The following is a 24,537-nucleotide window of genomic DNA, read 5'->3' on the forward strand; positions in this document are numbered from 1 at the left end:
ATCTAATAGATTGAATAACATCATGTCCTTGTCCATTTTGATGCTGACATATTTTCATCATTAAATGCATTTTCAATCCATAACAAAGTGCAGGTGAATTATCCGACATGTCGGCGCGTACTTGTATGAAAAATTATGCCTAGTCCACATCATGCGCATCAAGGCAGCAGGCGCATTTACCTCCCTTGCTGTCTTAATTTCTCTCGTTCTCAATGTCACTTTCTCTCTCATTTTCTCTTTTCCCTTCTCTCTTTTTTTTTCAGACGATGCTTTTCTGTCTGCTGCCTTTCGCGGCTCTCATGCTGCGCGCGGAGGGCAGGCGCGGGGGAACGGTGGTTGGTAACAAAAACATTGGCCACGCGTTGGACAACGACAAATGGCTCAGCACCGTGTCTCAGTACGACAAGGACAGATATTGGAACAAATTCAGAGATGTGAGTTTATAATTACTGTGTTTTTCGCAACTTTCCTCACAAATTGGCAATTTTTGACGACTGTTGTAGCCCAGAACAATGTTCGAAAGACTGGCTGACCACGAGGCCCTGCCTTGCTGTTGCAGTCCTAGTAATGGTTGGGTGATTTGACTGACGCAGATGTGTATGCAGCCCCGTCCTTGACACACCCTTACAGTAGGTACGTGAGTGAGAGTCCCAGCCAGACAGGCAGCGGCCTTAATCCAATGTGTGGGCACTCAGCAGGTAGAGCAGCTTAGAGTGGAGCTCATGTGCTGTGAACGAACGGCTCACTCAGTAAGGCACTGAGGCACATCGAGAGAGAGTATGTGTGAGAGAGAGTGTGTGTGTGTGAGAGAGAGAGTGTGTGTGAGAGAGAGAGAGTGTGTGTGAGAGAGAGAGAGAGTGTGTGTGAGAGAGAGAGAATGTGTGTAGGAGAGAGGAGAGACAGATACAGTATGGACATTCAGGGCCAGGCATAAGCCTCTCCCCTGCATGGCAAAATGTGTAGAATTGCAGGAACGCTTGCTTAAAACGGCAACATTTTCTCTAATCCCCATGGCAAAATGTGTAGAATTGCAGGAAATTAACTCCAAAATGTAATTTTTCTCTCCCCCGCTTAGGGCCCCCAAAATACCTATTGAGATATTGAGGCTAGGGACACACCCTATTGAGATACCATGCAGTCTAGGGACACGCCTATTGAGATACCATGCAGGCTAGGGACACGCCTATTGAGATACCATGCAGGCTAGGGACACGCCTATTGAGATACCATGCAGGCTAGGGACACACCTATTGAGATACCATGCAGGCTAGGGACACACCATATTGAGATACCATGCAGGCTAGGGACACACCATATTGAGATACCATGCAGGCTAGGGACACGCCTATTGAGATACCATGCAGGCTAGGGACACGCCTATTGAGATACCATGCAGGCTAGGGACACACCTATTGAGATACCATGCAGGCTAGGGACACACCATATTGAGATACCATGCAGGCTAGGGACACGCCTATTGAGATACCATGCAGGCTAGGGACACCCTATTGAGATACCATGCAGGCTAGGGACACGCCTATTGAGATACCATGCAGGCTAGGGACATGCCTATTGAGATACCATGCAGGCTAGGGACACCCTATTGAGATACCATGCAGGCTAGGGACACGCCTATTGAGATACCATGCAGGCTAGGGACACCCTATTGAGATACCATGCAGGCTAGGGACACCCTATTGAGATACCATGCAGGCTAGGGACACGCCTATTGAGATACCATGCAGGCTAGGGACACGCCTATTGAGATACCATGCAGGCTAGGGACACGCCTATTGAGATACCATGCAGGCTAGAGACACGCCTATTGAGATACCATGCAGGCTAGGGACACGCCTATTGAGATACCATGCAGGCTAGAGACACGCCTATTGAGATACCATGCAGGCTAGGGACACCCTATTGAGGTAGCATGTGATATACTGGAACCATAGCCCTCATTAGGCCCTGCTCACCCTCAAAACACCCTTGACATCATTCTAACACCACTGCTGGGTTCTGTAATCAGAGGAACACAGTGGTTTAGGGGACGTCTCAAATGCACCCTAATCTGCATATAGTGCACTACTTTTGACCAGGGTCCATAGGGCTATAGGGAATAGGGGGCCATCATGTGGGATGCATAGCCTACTGTGTGTTCTCTCTAATGTATGAGGGATCGATTTTGAAGTGGGCAATGGTCTTATTCTGTTAGCAGCTGTCTCAGCTAGCCGTGCCAGGATGGTTATTGTGTAATAGGGCATGCAGCAGTGAGAGGGTTTACATTAACATAAGCTAACCTTCTCTTGACTGGAGTCAGTGATGTGGGAGCTAGGATTGACCCTGGCCCTGCATTGTTCTTCATTGGAGTGGCGACGTGAGACCTTGCCACAACGCAGCATGTAAATGGCCTTAAGCGAGGCAGCTGCAGCGCGAGCCAGAGCAAGCGTTAGCAAAATCCCTTACAGCCTTTATGGTATGTGGGTGGGGGGGGGGGCTGCCCACTGCCCACACACCTCCCTCTCCATGGTCTTCAATGCAAATTAAACTCATTAGGTGGAAGCTGCTCGCTGTCTGGGAGGAGAGGAGAGGGGGGGGCGAGGGATGGAGGAGGAGGAGTGTATATTGGAAAGGGTGTGACATTTTGGTTTAATATTTGATGTTATGTTTCCCTGCCTGAGAGGGCAGCACTATGGTGTGTGTGTGTGTCTGCAGACACATACCTGCAGGTCATAAGGCTCTTTCTAGCCACTCAAGTCATAAATTATTCTTCCCCTCTCTTTCCTCTCCCCCTCTCTCTCCCTTACCTCTCGCCATACCTCCCACTCTTTCTCTTTCCCTTGAATAACTTCGCTGTTACTGGCATCACTCCCTTTACTTCTCTGTCATCCAGTCTTTTACCTCTCGCCCCATTTTGGCTCATTTACTCTCCGAACGACTGTTTCTCTCTCTCTCTCTCTCTCTCTCTCTCTCTCTCTCTCTCTCTCTCTCTCTCTCCCTCCCCCTATTTTCTCTGCTCTCTCATCCCTTTCTCTCAGCCCGTCAATTCGTCAATCTTTTCTCCTCTCTTTGTCCTCTCACTCTCTCACTCTCTCAATTCAATTCAAGGGGCTTTATTGGCATGAGAAACATATTTTACATTGCCAAAGCAAGTGAAATAAAAAATCAAAAGTGAACAGTAAATATTACTCACACAAGTTCCAAAAGAATGAAGACATTTCAAATGTCATATTATGTGTATATACAGTGTTGTAACGATGTGCAAATAGTTAAAGTAAAAAAGGGAAAATAAATAGACATAAATATGGGTTGTATTTACAATGGTGTTTGTTCTTCACTGGTTGCCCTTTTCTTGTGGCAACCGGTCACAAATCTTGCTGGTGTGACGACACACTGTGGTATTTCACCCAGTAGATATGGGAGTTTATCAAAATTGGATTTGTTGTCAAATCAAATTTTATTGGTCACATACACATAGTTAGCAGATGTTATTGCGAGTGTAGCGAAATGCTTGTGCTTACAGTTCCGACAGAGCAGCAATATATAACAAGTAACATCTAACAAATACCTAATACACACAAATCTAAGTAAGAAATGGAATAAGAATATATAAATATACTGCTCAAAAAAATAAAGGGAACACTTAAACAACACATCCTAGATCTGAATGAAAGAAAAAATCTTAATACTTTTTTCTTTACATAGTTGAATGTGCTGACAACAAAATCACACAAAAATAATCAATGGAAATCCAATTTATCAACCCATGGAGGTCTGGATTTGGAGTCACACTCAAAATTAAAGTGGAAAACCACACTACAGGCTGATCCAACTTTGATGTAATGTCCTTAAAACAAGTCAAAATGAGGCTCAGTAGTGTGTGTGGCCTCCACATGCCTGTATGACCTCCCTACAACGCCTAGGCATGCTCCTGATGAGGTGGCAGATGGTCTCCTGAGGGATCTCCTCCCAGACCTGGACTAAAGCATCCGCCAACTCCTGGACAGTCTGTGGTGCAACGTGGCGTTGGTGGATGGAGCGAGACATGATGTCCCCGATGTGCTCAATTGGATTCAGGTCTGGGGAACGGGCGGGCCAGTCCATAGCATCAATGCCTTCCTCTTGCAGGAACTGCTGACACACTCCAGCCACATGAGGTCTAGCATTGTCTTGCATTAGGAGGAACCCAGGGCCAACCGCACCAGCATATGGTCTCACAAGGGGTCTGAGGATCTCATCTCGGTACCTAATGGCAGTCAGGCTACCTCTAGCGAGCACATGGAGGGCTGTGCGGCCCCCCAAAGAAATGCCACCCCACACCATGACTGACCCACCGCCAAACCGGTCATGCTGGAGGATGTTGCAGGCAGCAGAACGTTCTCCACGGCGTCTCCAGACTCTGTCACGTCTGTCACGTGCTCAGTGTGAACCTGCTTTCATCTGTGAAGAGCACAGGGCGCCAGTGGCGAATTTGCCAATCTTGGTGTTCTCTGGCAAATGCCAAACGTCCTGCACGGTGTTGGGCTGTAAGCACAACCCCCACCCGTGGACGTCAGGCCCTCATACCACCCTCATGGAGTCTGTTTCTGACCGTTTGAGCAGACACATGCACATTTGTGGCCTGCTGGAGGTCATTTTGCAGGGCTCCGGCAGTGCTTCTCCTGCTCCTCCTTGCACAAAGGCGGAGGTAGCGGTCCTGCTGCTGGGTTGTTGCCCTCCTACGGCCTCCTCCACGTCTCCTGATGTACTGGCCTGTCTCCTGGTTGCTCCTCCATGCTCTGGACACTACGCTGACAGACACAGCAAACCTTGCCACAGCTCGCATTGATGTGCCATCCTGGATGAACTGCACTACCTGAGCCACTTGTGTGGGTTGTAGACTCCGTCTCATGCTACCACTAGAGTGAAAGCACCGCCAGCATTCAAAGGTGACCAAAACATCAGCCAGGAAGCATAGGAACTGAGAAGTGGTCTGTGGTCCCCACCTACAGAACCACTCCTTTATTGGGGGTGTCTTGCTAATTGCCTATAATTTCCACCTGTTGTCTATTCCATTTGCACAACAGCATGTGACATTTATTGACAATCAGTGTTGCTTCCTAAGTGGACAGTTTGATTTCACAGAAGTGTGATTGACTTGGAGTTACATTGTGTTGTTTAAGTGTTCCCTTTATTTTTTTGAGCAGTGTATATGGATGAGCAATGACAGAGCAGCATAGGCTAAAATGCAATAGATAGTATAGAATACAGTATATACAGTACATATGAGATGAGTAATGCAAGATATGTAAACATTATTTAAGTGGCATTATTAAAGTGACTAGTGTTCCATTTATTAAAGTGGCCAATGATTTCAAGTCTATGTAGGCAGCAGCCTCTCTGTGTTAGTGATGGCTGTTTAACAGTCTGATGGCCTTGAGCTACAAGCTGTTTTTCAGTCTCTCGGTCTCAGCTTTGATGCACCTGTACTGACCTTTCGAATTCTTTGTGGGCCTGTGTTATCTGAGGGAAATATGTGTCTAATAGGGTCATACTTCTCTCTCTCTCCACCTTCTTCCCTCTCTCTCTCTGTCTGTAGGACACTGGATGATAGTGATGTGTGGTTCTCGAACCATTTGTTCATTTTGAACTAATCATTTTACTGACTCGAGAGTCATCCCAGCAAAATTGGTTCTGTGATGGTCCCCAGAACATCCATTCATCATAACACAAAAACTGTCCAGTCCTGGTGACGATTATAGAAGGTTTGTATAAAACTGATGTCGCAAGAACCTTCCTGGAACACATTGAATCATTTTTTTTTTTTTTACGGATCCCAGAATGTTTCATTAGGTTGTGGGAACATTGTGGGGACATCACAAAAGATAGGTTCTCAAAACCCCAAAATATCCAGTTGTGGGGATGATTATACAATGTTTCTTTTAGGGTGCAAAAGACATTCATCTGGTCTTACAAGAACGTTCCCAGAACACATTTTGTCTATTCTTTAAAGGTTCCCAAAACATTTCATTAGGTTGTGGGACCAGTGTGGCTACATTGCAAAAGATGGTTTCCCAAAACACAAAATATGCTCGCTTCTGATGACGTTCATACAATGTTTAAGTTGGGTTGCACAGGACATTCCCTTAATGTTGTAAGAATGCAGTAAGTCTGTTTTTATATATCCAGTCAGAAATGCATAATTTAGACTAACTGTAAAACATAAAACATTGTGTAAAAATTGACTGGATACCTTGTAAATATGGGCCTAGAAGTATGCAGCACATAGAGGATGGGTGAAGGGATGGTGAGTAACCCACTTTCCAGTATTACCCTGGGTTATTTATGTCTAAGAAGGCTAAAAAGGAAGCATGCAATTCCTGATTGACCATACTGCCATGGCTATATACTGCCAAAAGACAAAGAAGGAGAGCTTCCCTGGTGGTGCAGAGGATAAAAGACCTGGTATGGGAACCAAACATTGTAGGTTCAAGCCCTACATGTGAATGTTATCAATAAAACATCTGCTTGTGTTTGTATGATTTAAATGCTGTTCAAAAGTCCTATGAATTAAACTACAGTACCTTCAGAAAGTACTCACACCTCTTTACTTTTTCCATATTTTGTTGTGTTACAAAGCGGTATTAAAATTGATTTAATTGTATTTTTTTGTCAAAGATCTACAAAAAATAGTGAGTAATGTGAAAGTGGAAGATACATTCTAGTATATAAAAAAAAGGGAAAATAAAACATATCTTGATTAGATAAGTATTCAACACCTGAGTCAATACATGTTAGATTCACTTCTGGCAGCGATTACAGCTGTGAGTCTTTTTGGGTAAGTCTCTAAGAGCTTTACACACCTTGATTGTACATTATTAGCCCATTATTATTCAAAAAAGTCTTCAAGCTCTGTCAAGTTGGTTGTTGATCATTGCTAGACAACCATTTTCAAGTCTTGCCATATATTTTCAAGATGATTTAAGACAAAACTGTAACCAGGGCCACATGGTAAGCAACTCCAGTGTATATTTAACATCGGATTTTAGGTTTTTGACTTGCTGAAAGGGGAATTTATCTCCCAGTGTCTGTTGGAAAGCAGACAACCAGGTTTTCCTCTAGGATTTTGCCTGTGCTTAGCTCTTACGTTTCTTTTTATCCCAAAAACTCCCAAACCCTTGCCAATGACAAGCATACCCATAACACCACCATGCTTGAAAATATGAAGAGTGGTACTCAGTGATGTGTTGGATTTGTCCCAAACATAACACTTTTGTATTCAGGACCAAAAAAATCAATTTCTTTGCCCCATTTTATTTGCAGTATTACTTTAGTGCCTTATTGCAAACAGGATACATGTTTCAGAATATTTTTCTTCTGTATTCCTTATTTCCCTCTGTCATGCAGGTTAGTATGGTGGACTAACTACAATGTTTTTGATCCATCCTCAGTTTTATCCTATCACAGCCATTACACTCTGTAATGGATTTAAAATCACCATTGGCCTCATGGTGGAATCCATGAGTGGTTTCCTTCCTCTCTGGCAACTGAGTTAGGAAAATACACCTGTATCTTTATAGTGACTGGGTGTATTGATACACTTACCAAAGTGTAATTAATAACTTTATAATGCTTAAAGGGATATTCAGCATTATCTGTATGTGTGGAGTACAAAGCTTAGATTGTCATTCAAAAATCATGCTGTGACATTATGGGGTATTGTGTGTAGATCAGTGACACAAAATCTAAGTGTTATCCATTTTAAATTCAGGCTGTAACACAACAAAATGTGGAGAAAATCAAGGGGTTGTGAACTCTCCTGAAGGCGCTGTATATGCAGATAGTCAACATATCAAGTGTACAAAAATATGCTTGTGTTTGTATGATTAAATGATTTTCAGATGTCCTACGAATGAAATTAAAATGCCATGTGTCTCCATATCACCATATGGTTCCAATCGTTTTTCCAATTAGAAGCTGGAGCTGGAGCACACCCAGAGAACATTATTTTGTGTGGAGGTGCTGACTAACGGCGAATAAACTGTAAGCTATAAAAAAATACATAAAGAGAGTCGCACACTCTCTATATATAAACTGCCAGTCATTTCTGCATCGCTGTGCCTTCTTCAGGGTCTTCAATTGTTTTTCCACCATAAATTTATCCCATAGGGGATTTTAGAAACGCTTAAAATAAGGCCTGTGTTCTGTCTAGGCTTACCCTGGCGTGACGTTTGGTAACCATGTATATCTCTCTCGGACAACATTTTGTCAATATATTTGGCTCTATTTACTCTCAGACTCAAAATGCTAATTAACATCAAAGTAGACATCATGCAAAACTACAAATCCCTGCAAGCTCCCGCACGTCATCGCTAGCTGACACCTTTGCTAGCAGGTATTGTGTCAATTTAAAACTTGCACAAGCCAGTTCCCAGAATTGTCAATGTTTAAAGAATTGTAGCCAATTTATTCATTACTACATTTAGCTAACATTAGATAGTTCATCCAGAGATTCTTACCTTTGCCTCGATTCGGCGGGTCTCGTCAAGATATCATCATGACATTTGTAGTTCTTTTATGATAGCTACATTAGCAGATAATTAACATTTCATTTTTTGGGGGTGGTAAATACAGGTGAATGTATTGATAAAAGTCACCTTGTCCTAGAGAGATTTACACCGTTATCAAAAGGTCACGCCAGGGTAAGCCTACACGAAACACAGCGCTTATTTGAAATGCTTCTAAAATCGCCTATGGGAAATTGAATGGTGGAAAAAACGATTTGAACCATTTCCCTGTTTGACTGATAGTTTTTATGGGTATTATGACTGATACTGATATGACTGATACTGTGGTACTCTATTCAATCTGGAGATAAACATAATGGGGATGTATTCCAATCTGCTTTCTTGTTGACAATGTTGTGGTAATATTAGGTAAAACTTAAATATAACATTTTCTAAATGTTCTTGAAATGTTCTAAGGACTTTCAAGACAAGATAAAATGTACAGGACCAGTCAAAAGTTTGGAAGGTTTTCAAGGGTTTTTATTTATGTTTACTATTTTATACATTGTAGAATAGTAGTGAAGACATCCCAACTATGAAATAACACATATGGAATTATGTAGTAACCAGAAAAATGTTAAACAAATCAAAAGATATTATATTTTAGATTCGTCAAAGAAGCCACCCTTTTCCTTGACAGCTTTGCAAACTCTTGACATTCTCTCAACCAGCTTCATGACAAATGCTTTTCCAACAGTCTTGAAGGAATTCCCACATATGCTATGCACTTGTTGGCTGCTTTTCCTTCAATCTGCGGTCCAACTCATCTCAAACCATCTCAATTGGGTTGAGGTTGGGTGATTGTGGAGGCCAGGTCATCTGATGCAGCAATCCATCACTCCCCTTCTTGGTCAAATAGCCCTTACACAGCCTGGAGGTTTGTTGGGTCATTGTCATGTTGAAAAACAAATGATAGTCCCACTAAGCGCAAGCCAGATGGGATGGCGTATCGCTGCCGAATACTGTGGTAGCCATGCTGGTTAAGTGTGCCTTGAATTCTAAATAAATCACCAACAGTGTCACCAGCAAAGCACCATCACACCTCCTCCATGCTTCATGGTGGGAACTACACATTGAGAGATCATCCGTTCACCTACTCTGAATCTCACAAAGACACGGCAGTTGGAACCAAAAATGTCAAATTTGGACTCATCAGACCAAAGGACAGATTTCCACCGGTCTAATGTCCATTGCTCTTGTTTCTTGGCCCAAGCAAGTCTCTTCTTCTCATTGGTGTACTTTCGTGGTGGTTTCTTTGCAGCAATTCGACCATGAAGGCCTGATTCACGCAGTCTCCTCTGTAACAGTTGATGTTGAGATGTGTCTGTTACTTGAACTCAGTGAGCCATCTATTTGTGCTGCAATCTGAGGTGCAGTTAACTCTAATGAACTTATCCTGTGCAGCAGAGGTAACTCTGGGTCTTCCTTTCCAGTGGCAGTCCTCATGAGAACAAGTTTCATCATAGCGCTTGATGGTTTTTGCGACTGCACTTGAAGAAGCTTTAAAAGTTCTTGAAATGTTCTGAATTGACTGACCTTCATGTCTTAAAGTAATGATGAACTGTTGTTTCTCTTTGCTTATTTGAGCTGTTCTTTCCGCAATATGGACTTGGTCTTTTACCAAATAGGGCTATCTTCTGTATACCACCCCTACCTTGTCACAACACATCTGATTGGCTCAAACACATTAAGAAGGAAAGAAATTCCACATATTAACTTTTAACAAGGCACACCTGTTAATTGAAATGCATTGCAGGGGACTACCTCATGAAGCTGGTTGAGAGAATGCCAAGAGTGTGCAAAGCTGTCACTTTTTTGGTTACTACTACTGTGTTATTTCATAGTTTTATTGTCTTCACTATTATTCTACAATATAGAAAATATAAAAAATAAATAATAACCCTTGAATGAATAGGTGTCCAAACTTTTGACTGGTACTGTATATTGCATGAACATCAATTAAATATTATGATAAACCTAAAATAAATATGCTATGAACATCATAACGGACTTATTTAATTCTTACAACATAAAGGGAATGTCCTGTGCAACCTAACTTAAACATTGTATGAATGTCATCACAAATTAGCATGTTTTGCGTTTTGGGAACATATCTCCTGTCATGTTCACACAATGTTACCACAACCTAATGAAATATTCTGGGAACCTTTTTAAAGAGCATACAAAATGTATTCTGGTAACGTTCTTTTTGCACCCTAAAATAAACATTGTAGAATCACCCGCACAACTGGACAGTTTTTGTGTTTTGGGATCATATTTTTTGTGATGTTCCCAAAATGTTCTCACCAGACTGTTCCCACAACCTAATGAAACGTACTTGGAACTTTTTAAATAACAGATTAAATGTGTTATAGGAACATTCTTGCAACATCTGGCAAATGTTTTATAGAAACATTTTAGTGAATGTTAGAACATTCGAAGGATATTTAATCTCAAATATTTTTGATAAATAAATAGATTTGATCAAAAATATTCTCTGAGTGTTTTTGGGACGTTATCATCCTAAAGTTAGATAAAACCCTAACTAGAACTTAATGAGAATCTTAGCTAATGTTCTGGGAATGTTCCTGGTTTGCTGGGATGATTAGTTTTTCTGAGTGACTTGTTAATTTTAGTCGTTCGTTTGACCTGTTGGCCCATTTAATTATATTGTTCATTTGGTGGTCCATGCGTGCTCTGGGCATTACTGACTCAAATGAATGAAATTGGTCGAAATAATTGTTATTTTGACCGAACGAGACGAAAAAATCAAGAGTCAGTAAAAAGAACCAGACTTCCCATCACTACTAAATGACTCTGTGCCTTCTCAGCCATGTCTACTCCCTCCCCACTCCTCCCTCTTCCCTCTCTCCCCCACCCTGACTCTCCTGCCATGTCTCCCTCTCTGTCTCTAAGCTGACTCCCCCGTTCAATAATGCAGGTTTGCGTTTGTGTGTGTGAGAGAGCGTTTGTGTTTGCACTAGTGGTATGTGTGTGCTGCTGGTATGTATACCAGTATCCCCCTGACTACTAGACACTATGGTACGATGCTGCAGTGTTTATCTCTGTGCGTGTGTGTCCTCTCAGGTAAATTATACCGTGGCTCTCCATGAGATCAGACAGAGGACTAGGGACAGTGGTGTGTGTAAAATTATCCATAACACACAGGCCTACATTGCTCTGTGAGTTATGTTTACTGTATGTGTGAGTGTAAGATTGCAGTAAGATTGCTAGCGCAGCACTCTGTTGGGACTGGGGTCTGGTTTGGGGGTGGAGGGTCAGAGTGGTAGGGGGGGTTGAGCTGAAGACAACTGGAGAGGACGGTTTACAAGGTATTTGGGCTGCTGCTAATTATCTGTCCGTCTATCTGTTTGTCCAGCTGTCTAGCTGTCTAACTGTTGTTTACTGTACTGTAGCTGTCCCTAGAATCCAGATCTCGAACCTCTCCAGCTAGACCTGCGTTTCCCAAACTTGGTCCTCGGGACACTAAGGGGGACACGGGCTGATTTTAAAATGATCATCGCTTCATCATTAGTTGATTATATCTTTCTTCCTTGGACACTGTGTTAACAAACCTCCAAATGAGCTTCAATACCATACAACACTCCTTCTGTGGCCTTCAACTGCTCTTAAATGCTAGTAAAACTAAATGCATGCGCTTCAACCGATTGCTGCCCGGCCCGCCCGCCTAGCATCACTACTCTGGACGGTTCTGACTTAGAATATGTGGACAACTACAAATACCATGGTGTCTGGCTAGACTGTAACCACTCCTTACAGAGTAACATTAAGCATCTCCAATTAAAAATTACATCTAGAATCAGCTTCCTATTCGCAACAAAGCCTCCTTCACACATACTGCCAAACATACCCTCGTAAAACTGATTATCCTACCAATCCTTGACTTCGGCAATGTCATTTACAAAATAGCCTCCAACACTCTACTCAGCAAATTGGATGTAGTCTATCACAGTACCATCCGTTTTGTCACCAAAGCCCCATATACTACACTACCCAACACTGCGACCTGTATGCTCTTGTTGTCTGGCCCATGCTACATATTGGTTGCCAAACCCACTGGCTCCAGGTCATCTATAAGTCTTTGCTAGGTAAAGCCCCGCCTTATCTCAGCTCACTGGTCGCCATAGGTACACCAACCCGTAGCACGCACTCCAGCAGGTACAGTTGAAGTCGGAAGTTTACATACACCTTAGCCAAATACATTTAAACACAGTTTTTCACAATTCCTGACATTTAATCCAAGTAAATATTCCCTGTCTTAGGTCAGTTAGGATCACCACTTTATTTTAAGAATGTGAAATGTCAGAATAATAGTAGAGGGAATGATTTATTTCAGCTTTTATTTCTTTCATCACATTCCCAGTGGGTCAGAAGTTGACATACACTCAATTAGTATTTGGTAGCATTGCCATTAAATTGTTTAACTTGGGTCAAACATTTTGGGTAGCCTTCCACAAGCTTCCCACAATAAGTTGGGTGAATTTTGGCCCATTCCACCTGACAGAGCTGGTGTAACTGAGTCAGGTTTGTAGGCCTCCTTGCTCGCACACACTTTTTAAGTTCTGCCCACAAATGTTCTATGGGATTGAGGTCAGGGCTTTGTGATGGCCACTCCAATACCTTGACTTTGCTGTCCTTAAGCCATTTTGCCACAACTTTGGAAGTATGCTTTGGGTCATTGTCCATTTGGAAGACCCATTTGTGACTGGTTAACCTCTTAAGGCTGGTTAACCTGTTGCATCTAGACGTTCCGCTAGCGGAACGCCTCGCCAATATCCAATGGAAGAGCGCGGCGCGAAATACAAAAACCTCAAAAATGCAATAATTTCAATTTTTCAAACATACGACTATTTTACACCATTTTAAAGATAAGACTCTCGTTAATCTAACCACATTGTCCGATTTCAAAAAGGCTTTACAGCGAAAGCAAAACATTAGATTATGTTAGGAGATTACATAGCCACAAATAATCTCACAGCCATTTTCCAAGCAAGCATATATGTCACAAAACCCAAAACACAGCTAAATGAAGCACTAACCTTTGATGATCTTCATCAGATGACACTCCTAGGACATTATGTTATACAATACATGCATGTTTTGTTCAATCAAGTTCATATTTATATCAAAAAACAGCTTTTTACATTGGCGTGTGATGTTCAGAAAATGTATTCCCACCGAAAACTTCCAGTGAATTTACTAAATTACTCATCATAAACGTTGACAAAATACATAACAATTATTTTAAGAATTATAGATACAGAACTCCTTTATGCAATCGCTATGTCAGATTTTAAAATAGCTTTTCGGCGAAAACACATTTTGCAATATTCTGAGTACATAGGTCAGCCATCCCGGCTAGCTATTTTGACACCTGCCAAGTTTGGGGCACACTAAACTCAGAATTAGTATTAGAAAAATTGTATTACCTTTGCTGATCTTCGTCAGAGTGCACTCCCAGGACTGCTACTTCCACAAGAAATGTTGTTTTTGTTCCAAATAATCCATAGTTATGTCCAAATACCTCCGTTTTGTTCGTGCGTTCAGGTCACTATCCAAAGGGTAACGTGCGAGCGCATTTCGAGACAAAAAAATTCAAAATGTTCCTTTACCATACTTAGAAGCATGTCAAACTGTTGTTTAAAATGTTTAAAATCTGTTTAAAATCCATTTTTATGGTATTTTTCTCGTAAAATAGCGATAATATTCCAACCGGACAATAGTGTATTCATTCAAAGAGGAAAAGAAAAAACAGCGTGGTCACGTGAACGCGCATATCCAATCTCTTTGTCACCAGGCAGACCACTGAGAAACTGAGCTACTATACTCTGCCCAGAGACAGGAGACGCCTCAATCCGCTTTTTGGAGGCTTTAGAGAGCCAATGGAAGCCTTAGAAAGTGCTACGTAACCCCACAGATACTGTAGTTTCGATAGAGAATCAAAAGAAGAACTACAAATTCTCAGACAGGCCACTTCCTGCTTGGAATTTTCTCAGGTTTTGGCCTGCCATATGAGTTCTGTTATACTCACAGACACCATTCAAACAGTTTTAGAAACTTCAGAGTGGTTTCTATCCAAATCTACTAATAATATGCATATTCTTGTTTCTGGGCAAGAGTAGTAACCAGTTTAAATTGGGTATGTTTTTTCATCCGGCTGTGAAAATACTGCCCCCTATCCCAAATAAGTTTTAACTTCCTGACTGATGTCTTGAGATGTTGCTTCAATATATCCATATACTTTTCATGATGCCATCTATTTTGTGAAGTGCACCAGTCCCTCCTGCAGAAAAGCACCCCCAAAACATGATGCTGCTACCCCCGTGCTTCATGGTTGGGGATGGTGTTCTTCGGCTTGTAAGCCTCCCCATTTTTCCTCCAAACATAACGATGGTCATTATGGCCAAACAGTTCTATTTTTGTTTCATCAGACCAGAGGACATTTCTCCAAAAAGTACGATCTTTGTCCCCATGTGCAGTTGCAAACCATAGTCTGGCTTTTTTTATGGCGGTTTTGGAGCAGTGGCTTCTTCCTTGCTGAGCAGCCTTTCAGTTTATGTCGATATAGGACTCGTTTTACTGCGGCTATAGATAGTTTTGTACCTATTTCCTCCAGCATCTTCACAAGGTCCTTTGCTGTTGTTCTGGGATTGATTTGCACTTTTTGCACCAAAGTACGTTAACCTCTAGGAGACAGAACGCGTCTCCTTCTTGAGTGGTATGACGGTTGCGTGGTCCCATGGTGTTTAAACTTGTGTACTATTGTTTGTTCAGATGAACGTGGTACCTTCAGGCATTTGGAAATTGCTCCCAAGGATGAACCAGACTTGTGGAGGTCTACAATTTTTGTTCTGAGGTCTTGGCTGATTTCTTTTGATTTTCCCATGATGTAAAGCAAAAAGGCACTGAGTTTGAAGGTAGGCCTTGAAATACATCCACAGGTACACCTCCAATTGACTCAAATTATGTCAATTAGCCTACAGAAGCTTCTAAAGCCATGACATAATTTTCTGGAATTTCCCAAGCTGTTTAAGGCATCGTCAACTTAGTATAGGTAAACTTAAGTGAAATAATCTGTCTGTAAACAAAAGTAGATGTCCTAACCGATTTGTCAAAACTATAGTTTGTTAACAAGAAATGTGTGCAGTGGTTGAAAAATGAGTTTTTATGACTCCAACCTAAGTGTATGTAAACTTCTGACTTCAACTGTATATTTCACTGGTCATCCCCAAAGCCAACACCTCCTTTGGCCACCTTTCCTTCCAGTTCTCTGCTGCCAATATTTTTCTTTTATTTAACTAGGCAAGTCAGTTAAGAACAAATTCTGATTTTCAATGGTGGCCTAGGAACAGTGGATTAACTGCCTTGTTCAGGGGCAGAACAACAGATTTTTACCTTGTCAGCTCGGGGATTTGATCTTACAACCTTTCAGTTACTAGTCAAATGCTCTAACCACTAGGCTGGAATGACTGGAACAAATTTCAAAAATCACTGAAGCTGGAGACTTATATCTCCCTCACTAACTTTAAGCATCAGCTGTGAGAGCAGCTTACCGATCACTGTACGTGTACACAGCCCATCTGTAAAGAGTACACCCAACTACCTCATCCCCATATTGTTATTTATTTTTTGGGTCTTTTGCACCCAAGTATCTCTACTTGCACATCATCATCTGCACATGTATCGCTCCAGTGTTAATGCTAAATTGTAATTATTTCGCCACTATGGCCTATTTATTGCCTTACCTCCCCAATCTTACTACATTTGCAGACACTGTACATAGATTTTTCTATTTTGTTATTGACTGTATGTTTGCTTATCCCATGTGTAACTCTGTGTTGTTGTTTTTGTCGCACTGCTTTGCTTTATCCTGGCCAGGTCGCAGTTGTAAATGAGAACTTGTTCTCAACTGGCCTACCTGGTTAAATAAATGTGAAATATTTTTTAACAATTTTTTTTTGGAATCAGCTGTGTATGGCTAGGGCAAAAACCAAAACGTTCACCCCTTGGGGTCCTGATGACCGAGTTTGAGAAACCCTGAGCTAGACTGAGTTCACTTTGTTGTGAGTTGTCCTCATGGGGAGGGGAAGGAAACAGTAATTTGTCTGGCAGAGCAGAGGTTTCTGTCCAGGACTGACACGCAGAATTATCTGTCTGCAGACTCATGGCGTGTTCTTCCTAAGGGCTGTTACAGCATGCTGTAGGGGAGTAGGCAAACGCAACCATGGAGACCTCGTAAGTTCTCTTAGTGGTCTTTTGGGAGGGGAAGGGAGGTGAGGAGGAAAGGAAAAAGCAGAGAAAGGGACAGTCGACAAGAGGAGGAAAAGACAGTAGGACAGGGGAGTAGGAGTGTACAAGAAGGAAATAGTATTGGGTCCCGGGTGGTGGTGGGGGGGTCAGGCAGGTTTTCTAATTTTCCCAGTGTCCTTCAGGGCTGTGGTCTTGCACAGTACGGCTTACTGCACAGGACAATATTCCCATGCTAGTCTGATGTACGCTACAGTACCCAGCAGGGAGGAACCAGGAACCAGCAGCTACCCTCGGTCCACTGCTGCAGAGCAGAGCTCCCTCCACCCAGAGTAGACGCACGCACCTGCACACACGCACAAACACACACAGGGATATGCATGCACAGAGATACGCAGACACACAACATATAACTTTCATACACAGACCAAAATCCCACAATTTTACCATGCCTGCTTTTTTATGCCTGCTTTTTTGTATATAGCTAAAAGGGGGTAGGGGGTAAACAAAACATGGTAAAATAAAACCCACCTATGTAATATACCACATCTTCGGTCAGAAATGGATAACACAGATTTAGACACACATGCACACGCACGCACGCACACACAGATTCATTCACCTTTGAGTTTGTGTTCTGTTGAAGAATGTGTGTGTTTGTGTGTGTGTGTGTCGCAGCCAGTGCTTGTCATCAGTGCCTCTTTGTGGTAATGTTGACAGAAAGCCTGTCGTGCCCACTCAAGCGCTCCTCTTTGATCCTGAAGTGGTGGAAAAGTTGTTTTCCGTCATCCAAGCCAATTGTTTGTTTCTCTTCTTTCCCTTCTCCGTCTGTCTGTCTGTCTGTCTGTCTGTCTGTCTGTCTGTCTGTCTGTCTGTCTGTCTGTCTGTCTGTCTGTCTGTCTGTCTGTCTGTCTGTCTGTCTGTCTGTCTGTCTGTCTGTCTGTCTGTCTGTCTGTCTGTGTCTCTCTCTCTCTGAAGTGCTGACAGAGAGAGAACTCCTCCTCTCCTTTGCCTCTGTATGCAGATGTTTAATGATGTGTGATCACACAACACTGAGTGTGTGAATGTGCATTAGTATGTGTGTGTATGGGCATTAGTGTGTGTGTTTTCACCATGTTCATTACCCGCTTGTGTTTGGGTTCTGTTCACACACCTTGTCAAGAAAGCCTGTCTTTCTCAGCTTTCTCATTGTAGTTTCTTTTTCACCTGACAGGGCTCTCAGGGGCTGTCTGTCAGTTTGAGAAGACACTGTCACTCGTCTTTGGTGTGTAATATTGTGGTAGTTCATGTATTGTGTCTTGAGGTCAAGGTGACTGTGAGTATTGTGTGGTTATTGTTGTTGTGCTTACTGTTTTGGTCAATAGGTTAATGTACGGTAGGGATTAACATGGGTAAGCAGGATCCCTGGACTGTCCCCGGGAACAAATAAAATGACAAGATCCGGAAAATGATTTTCCATTTTCCCACAGTGTCGACACTAATTCAATTCCACAAAATACACAACATGCGCGGGAGCAGATTAGCAAAAAATAAAAGTGTACATTGTCCGAACAGGTTGTCGCATGGAAGCCTTTAGCCTAGCATATTTACTCCACACAGAGTCGCCATAAATTCAAAGCACCTGCATAATTGACACTGCCGGACTGCACATGTGACCTGAATGCAGTTAAAAAAACAGTGTTTGCCATTAGCGCCAGTTGTCGGCTAATCAGACGGTTACAAACTCATTTTCAGCCGGCTACGTTTTCCACTTCATATTAACTAGGCTACTTTTATTTAAAAGTTATAATTTGCTAGTCCGTCGAGCCTTCTCCCGCTAGAATGAACGATATGTACAGTATATGTCTGTGTGGGTGTGTGTATGAGTGAGTGCATGTGTGCTAATGTAACAGTTTAGCTTCCGTCCCTCTCCTCGCCTCGAACCAGGGACCCTCTGCACACATCAACAACAGTCACCCACGAAGCATCGTTACCCATCGCGCCACAAAAGCCGCGGCCCTTGCAGCGCAAGGGGAACAACTACTTAAGGTCGCAGAGCGAGTGACGTCACCGATTGAAACGCTATTAGCGCGCACCACCGCTAACTAGCTAGCCATTTCACATCGGTTACACTAATCTGATCTGATTGGCTGAAGTGGGGGCGGGGGATAGTTTTGTACGCGTCTTGGATGTTTGCGTTTACATGGTCAAGCACACTGGATCCTCTTGTGGGGGAGGATACATGTTGGTGATATTTTGGGAACATTTGTTTTCGACAGGCTTCGTTAAAGTCACTCATGACAATAAAGATGCTTACCTGGCAGAATGATATCGTCATTATTTTCATCATCAATCCAGTGGGTATTTGTTTTGCAAACTCTAGCGTCACATCTGAGCTACAAAAACACCGCTAAACAACAGCCTCTTGCTAGGTGCGCATTTGATTTTAAGGGTAACTACACCCAAAAATGTAAATGTCTCAGATTTTTCCCAGACATCAAACGTGGTTTCCTGATGTGTTTTAAGCATTATTGTGGACTTACAACATCCTTTTTATTTGTTCTATTGCAAAGTGTGATTTTGAGAGTGAAAACCTGGAAAAACTGGGAAAGACAAAACCTTTCATTTATTTTTTCAAGATAATGTGAACTATTTACTTCATTTTTGTCTGTTTTAATAAAATACATAATTTGAAGAACACGTCATTGTGGCAATTCACATCTTGCAGTGAAACTGTAAATAATTTCAAGAGCTGACAGGTTAAATGTTGAAAAAGGTTTAATGTTGTCTTACTTAGAAAACAGTATGGATCATATAGGCCTTGACCTATACAATATCCAAAACAACTAACAATACACTGAATTCATCCCTTTTCAGTAATTCCATTTGTAAAGTCATGTCTTTCTACACAACGCCACAACTAATTCCAATCTGGGAGGTTAACTCTGAGATGTATTCAATGTGTTTCAGATGGGGTCATGTATCAGAGCCCACCAAAATAGAGCTCGTTCAGCAAGAAAAAGGGTTTGCCTGGCTGGCTACTTTCTTTATTTGGCTGGCTACTCTTTTTATTTGGCTGGCAACTCTATGTACACTGTACATAGAGTGTAATAAACCCTACAGGAAACCCCTACAGTAGAAAATTTGGCATGCCTCTTTGAGCTGTCATTGCGACTTTTCAGACAGTCACACATTGATAGGCCTAGGCACAATTCACTACATTGGCATCTCTAACAATTCACAGAGGTATAGGGGAAAATTCAATCTTCCCCTGGCCTAGAGCCTAGGCTACTATCCAGTCCCAATTCCACTGAAACCCAAAATCCTGACTCCTGTCTCGCATGAAAATTCCTAACTTTATCCCTCTCGTCAAAGCACCTATGCATGTCAAAATACCACTATAACATTTCCCCTGCTTCTCTGGACTGTCTCGTACTTGCTGCCCATATGAGAGCTTCGGTAGAGAATGTGAGATCAACAAACGGAATGAGAGTAGTAGATATGGATATTTTGTTAAACTGAGTCGGTCCCCGTTAAGATACCTTGATATTTAAACCATTTCCACTCTTCATTTCCCTTGATATTTAAACCATTTCCACTCTTTATCTCCCTGTTATTCATGAGCGCTGATCTGCTATCTGTATAATCATAAACTTGATTTAGCCAAATGTAGGAGATATGTCATTCGTTGAAAGAGGTTACATATCTAGCAAGCTTAGTAACTTTCGTCATTGGACTTTTGTTCGACAAGGTGGCACAGCCAAACCGACAAGGTGGCGCAGCCAAACCGACAAGGTGGTGCAGCACCCCTCTTATTTGAAGAAAACCCTGACATAGTGACAACATCTTGGTTTCAAACGCTTTAAATGGACACTTCCGATTTTTGCGGTATTTTCCCGGACTCTCAGGATAAATAGGAATTACTTCCGGTTCTGAAACTTGGTAGATTTTGGGGAAAATATTCATCCCTAATGTAAGGCCTCTATAAGGGCACAAGGCGAGACCCAGATGCAGACACAGGAGGCAGATGGTTAGAGTCCAAGATGTTTATTAACAATCCAAAAGGGGGAGGCAAGAGAATGGTCGTGGATGGGCAAAAGATCCAGTCCAGAGGCACAGAATGGCAGGCAGGCTCGAGGTCAGGGCAGGCAGGAATGGTCAGGCAGGCTCGGGGTCAGGCAGGCTCGAGGTCAGGGCAGGCAGAAATGGCAGGCAGGCTCGGGGTCAGGGCAGGCAGAAATGGAAGGCAGGCTCGGGGTCAGGGCAGGCAGGAATGGTCAGGCAGGCTCGGGGTCAGGCAGGCTCGAGGTCAGGGCAGGCAGAAATGGCAGGCAGGCTCTGGGTCAGGGCAGGCAGAAATGGCAGGCAGGCTCGGGGTCAGGCAGGCTCGGGGTCAGGGCAGGCAGGAATGGCAGGCAGGCTCTGGGTCAGGGCAGGCAGGAATGGTCATGCAGGTTCGCTGGTCAGGTCAGGCAGAATGGTCAGGCAGGCTCGAGGTCAGGCAGGAATGGTCAGGCAGACTCGAGTTCAGGACAGGCCGGAATGAGTCCAGAAAACAGGCAAAGGTTAAAACCGTGAGGACTAGTAGAAGAGAATAGAAAAGTAGGAGCGTGGGGAAAAACACGCTGGTTGACTTGAACATACAAGATGAACTGGCACAGAGAGACAGGAAACACAGGGATAAATACCCGAGGGAAAATAAGTGACACCTGGAGGGGGTGGAGACAATCACAAGGAGAGGTGAAACAGATCAGGGTGTGACAGCCTCTCAAATCAAATCAAATGTATTTGTCACATACACATGGTTAGCAGGTGTTAACCTCTTGGGGCTAGGTGGGACGCTAGCGTGCCACCTGTGGTGCACTCCATCAACAGCAGGTGCATTTCAAGAGCGGCAAATTTGAATCCAAATAAATGTCAAAATTCAAATTTTTCAAAAATACAACTATGTTACACCATTTGAAAGATAAACATCTCCTTAATCTAACCACGTTTTACGATTTCAAAAAGGTTTTACGGCGAAAGCATAAATTTAGAGTATGTTAGGACAGTACATTTACAAGAGTTGTGTGTAATGTTTTGTCAAGTCAAAGACAGGGTCACCAAAACCATAAAACCAGCTAAAATGATACACTAACCTTTTACAATCTCCATCAGATGACACTCCTAGGACATTATGTTAGACAATGCATGCATTTTTAGTTCTATCAAGTTCATATTTATATACAAAAACAGCGTTTTACTATGGCATTGATGTTGAGGAAATCGTTTCCCTCCAATAACCGGCAGTCAAGTCAGCGTCACAAATTAAATAATTAAAATTAGAAAACATTGGTAAAATATTATATTGTCATTTAAAGAATTATAGATTTACATCTTTTGAACGCAATCAACTTGCCAGATTTAAAAATAACCTTACTGGGAAATCACACTTTGCAATAATCTGAGCACTGTGCCCAGAAAAATACGCGTTGCGATACAGACTAGACGTCATGTTGGGGAGATCTAAAATCGAAAATACTATGTAAATAATCCATTACCTTTGATTCTCTTCATCAGATGTCACTTCCAGGTATCACAGGTCCATAACGAATGTAGTTTTGTTCAAAAAAGCTCATCATTTATGTCCAAAAATCTCCGTCTCGTTAGCACATGATGTAAGCCAGCCGGACTTCTCGTCATGAACGAGGGGAAAAAATATATTTCCGTTCGTTCAAACATGTCAAACGTTGTATAGCATAAATCATTAGGGCCTTTTTTACCAGAACATGAATAATATTCAAGGTGGACGAATGCATAGCCTTTTATAACGTATTGGAACGAGGGTACCCAACATGAAGTAGCGCGCCAGGTGTCTAATGGGACATCACCGTTCCATGGCTCTTGTTCGGTCAGATCTCCCTCCAGAAGACTCAAAACACTTTGTAAAGGCTGGTGACATCTAGTGGAAGCAATAGGAAGTGCCAAAATATTCCTAAACCCCTGTGTGTTTCAATGGGATAGGTTTAAAGTCAATACAACACATCAGGTATCCACTTCCTGTCAGAAAATGTCTCAGGGTTTTGCCTGCCAAATGAGTTCTGTTATACTCACAGACACCATTCAAACAGTTTTGGAAACTTTAGAGTGTTTTCTATCCATATATAATAAGTATATGCATATTCTAGTTACTGGGTAGGATTAGTAACCAGATTAAATCGGGTACATTTTTTTTATCCAGACGTGCAAATGCTGCCCCCTAGACCCAACAGGTTAATGCAAGTGTAGCAAAATGCTTGTGCTTCTAGTGCCAACCATGCAGTAATATCTAACAAGTAATATAACCAAAACATTTCACAACAACTACCTTATACACACAAGTGTAAAGGAATGAATACGAATATGTACATAAAAATATATAAATGAGTGATGGCCGAACGGCATAGGCAAGATGTAATAGATGGTATGGAGTACAGTATATACATATGAGATGAGTATTGTAGGGTATGAAAACATATAAAGCAGCATTGTTTAAGGTGGCTAGTGATACATTACATCAGGATGGCAAGATGCAGTAGATGGTACAGAGTACAGTATATACATATGAGATGAGTAATGTAGGGTATGAAAACATAAAGCGGCATTGTTTAACTTGTTATGGATAGGGGGCAGTATTTTCACGGCCGGATAAAAAACGTACCCGATTAAATCTGGTTATTACTCCTGCCCAGAAACTAGAATATGCATATAATTAGTAGCTTTGGATAGAAAACACTCCAAAGTTTCTAAAACTGTTTGAATGGTGTCTATGAGTATAACAGAACACAAATGGCAGGCCAAAACCTGAGAAGATTCTGTACAGGAAGTACCCTGTCTGACCATTTCTTGGCCTTCTTTGTCATCTCTATCCAAAACAAAGGATCTCTGCTGTAACGTGACATTTTCTAAGGCTCCCATAGACTCTCAGAAGGCGCCAGAACGTTGAATGATGACTTTGCAGCCCATGGCTGAAAAACAGTAGCGCATTTGGATAGTGGTCGATCTAAGAACAATGAGACAGGCGCGCGCGTGCACGTGAAGAGTCCATTTTAGATTATCAGTCTTTGAACGAAAACAACGACTCCCGGTCGGAATATTATCGCTATTTTACGAGAAAAATCGCATAAAAATTGATTTTAAACAGCGTTTGACATGCTTCGAAGTACGGTAATGAAATATTTAGAATTTTTTTGTCACGATACGCGTCCGCGCGTCACCCTTCGTTACCCTTCGGATAGTGTCTTGAATGCATGAACAAAACGCCGCTATTTGGATATAACTATGGATTATTTGGAACCAAACCAACATTTGTTGTTGAAGTAGAAGTCCTGGGAGTGCATTCTGACGAAGAACAGCAAAGGTAATCAAATTTTTCTTATAGTAAATCTGAGTTTGGTGAGTACCAAACTTGGTGGGTGTCAAAATAGCTAGCCCGTGATGGCGAGCTATCTACTCAGAATATTGCAAAATGTGCTTTCACCGAAAAGCTATTTTAAAATCGGACACCGCGATTGCATAAAGGAGTTCTGTATCTATAATTCTTTAAATAATTGTTATGTTTTTTTGTGAACGTTTATCGTGAGTAATTTAGTAAATTCACCGGAAGTGATCGGTGGGAATGCTAGTTCTGAACGTCACATGCTAATGTAAAAAGCTGTTTTTTGATATAAATATGAACTTGATTGAACAAAACATGCATGTATTGTATAACATAATGTCCTAGGAGTGT

General features: G+C 42.1%; 1 protein-coding gene across 2 annotated transcripts in view; it reads left to right on the forward strand.

The window, feature by feature from the left end:
- The window catches only part of LOC106604788 (testican-1), a 248,527-nt gene that overhangs the window by 555 nt on the left and 223,435 nt on the right, over positions 1 to 24,537 (forward strand). For both annotated transcript variants that reach the window (XM_014199822.2, XM_014199823.2), the window contains exon 2: positions 264 to 434. In XM_014199822.2, the coding sequence (XP_014055297.1) occupies positions 267 to 434 (168 nt within the window). In that variant the 5' untranslated portion in view covers positions 264 to 266. The remainder of the gene's footprint in view (positions 1 to 263; positions 435 to 24,537) is intronic.

Source organism: Salmo salar, chromosome ssa05, assembly GCF_905237065.1.
Source record: "Salmo salar chromosome ssa05, Ssal_v3.1, whole genome shotgun sequence".
In the NCBI taxonomy this organism is placed as follows: domain Eukaryota; kingdom Metazoa; phylum Chordata; class Actinopteri; order Salmoniformes; family Salmonidae; genus Salmo; species Salmo salar.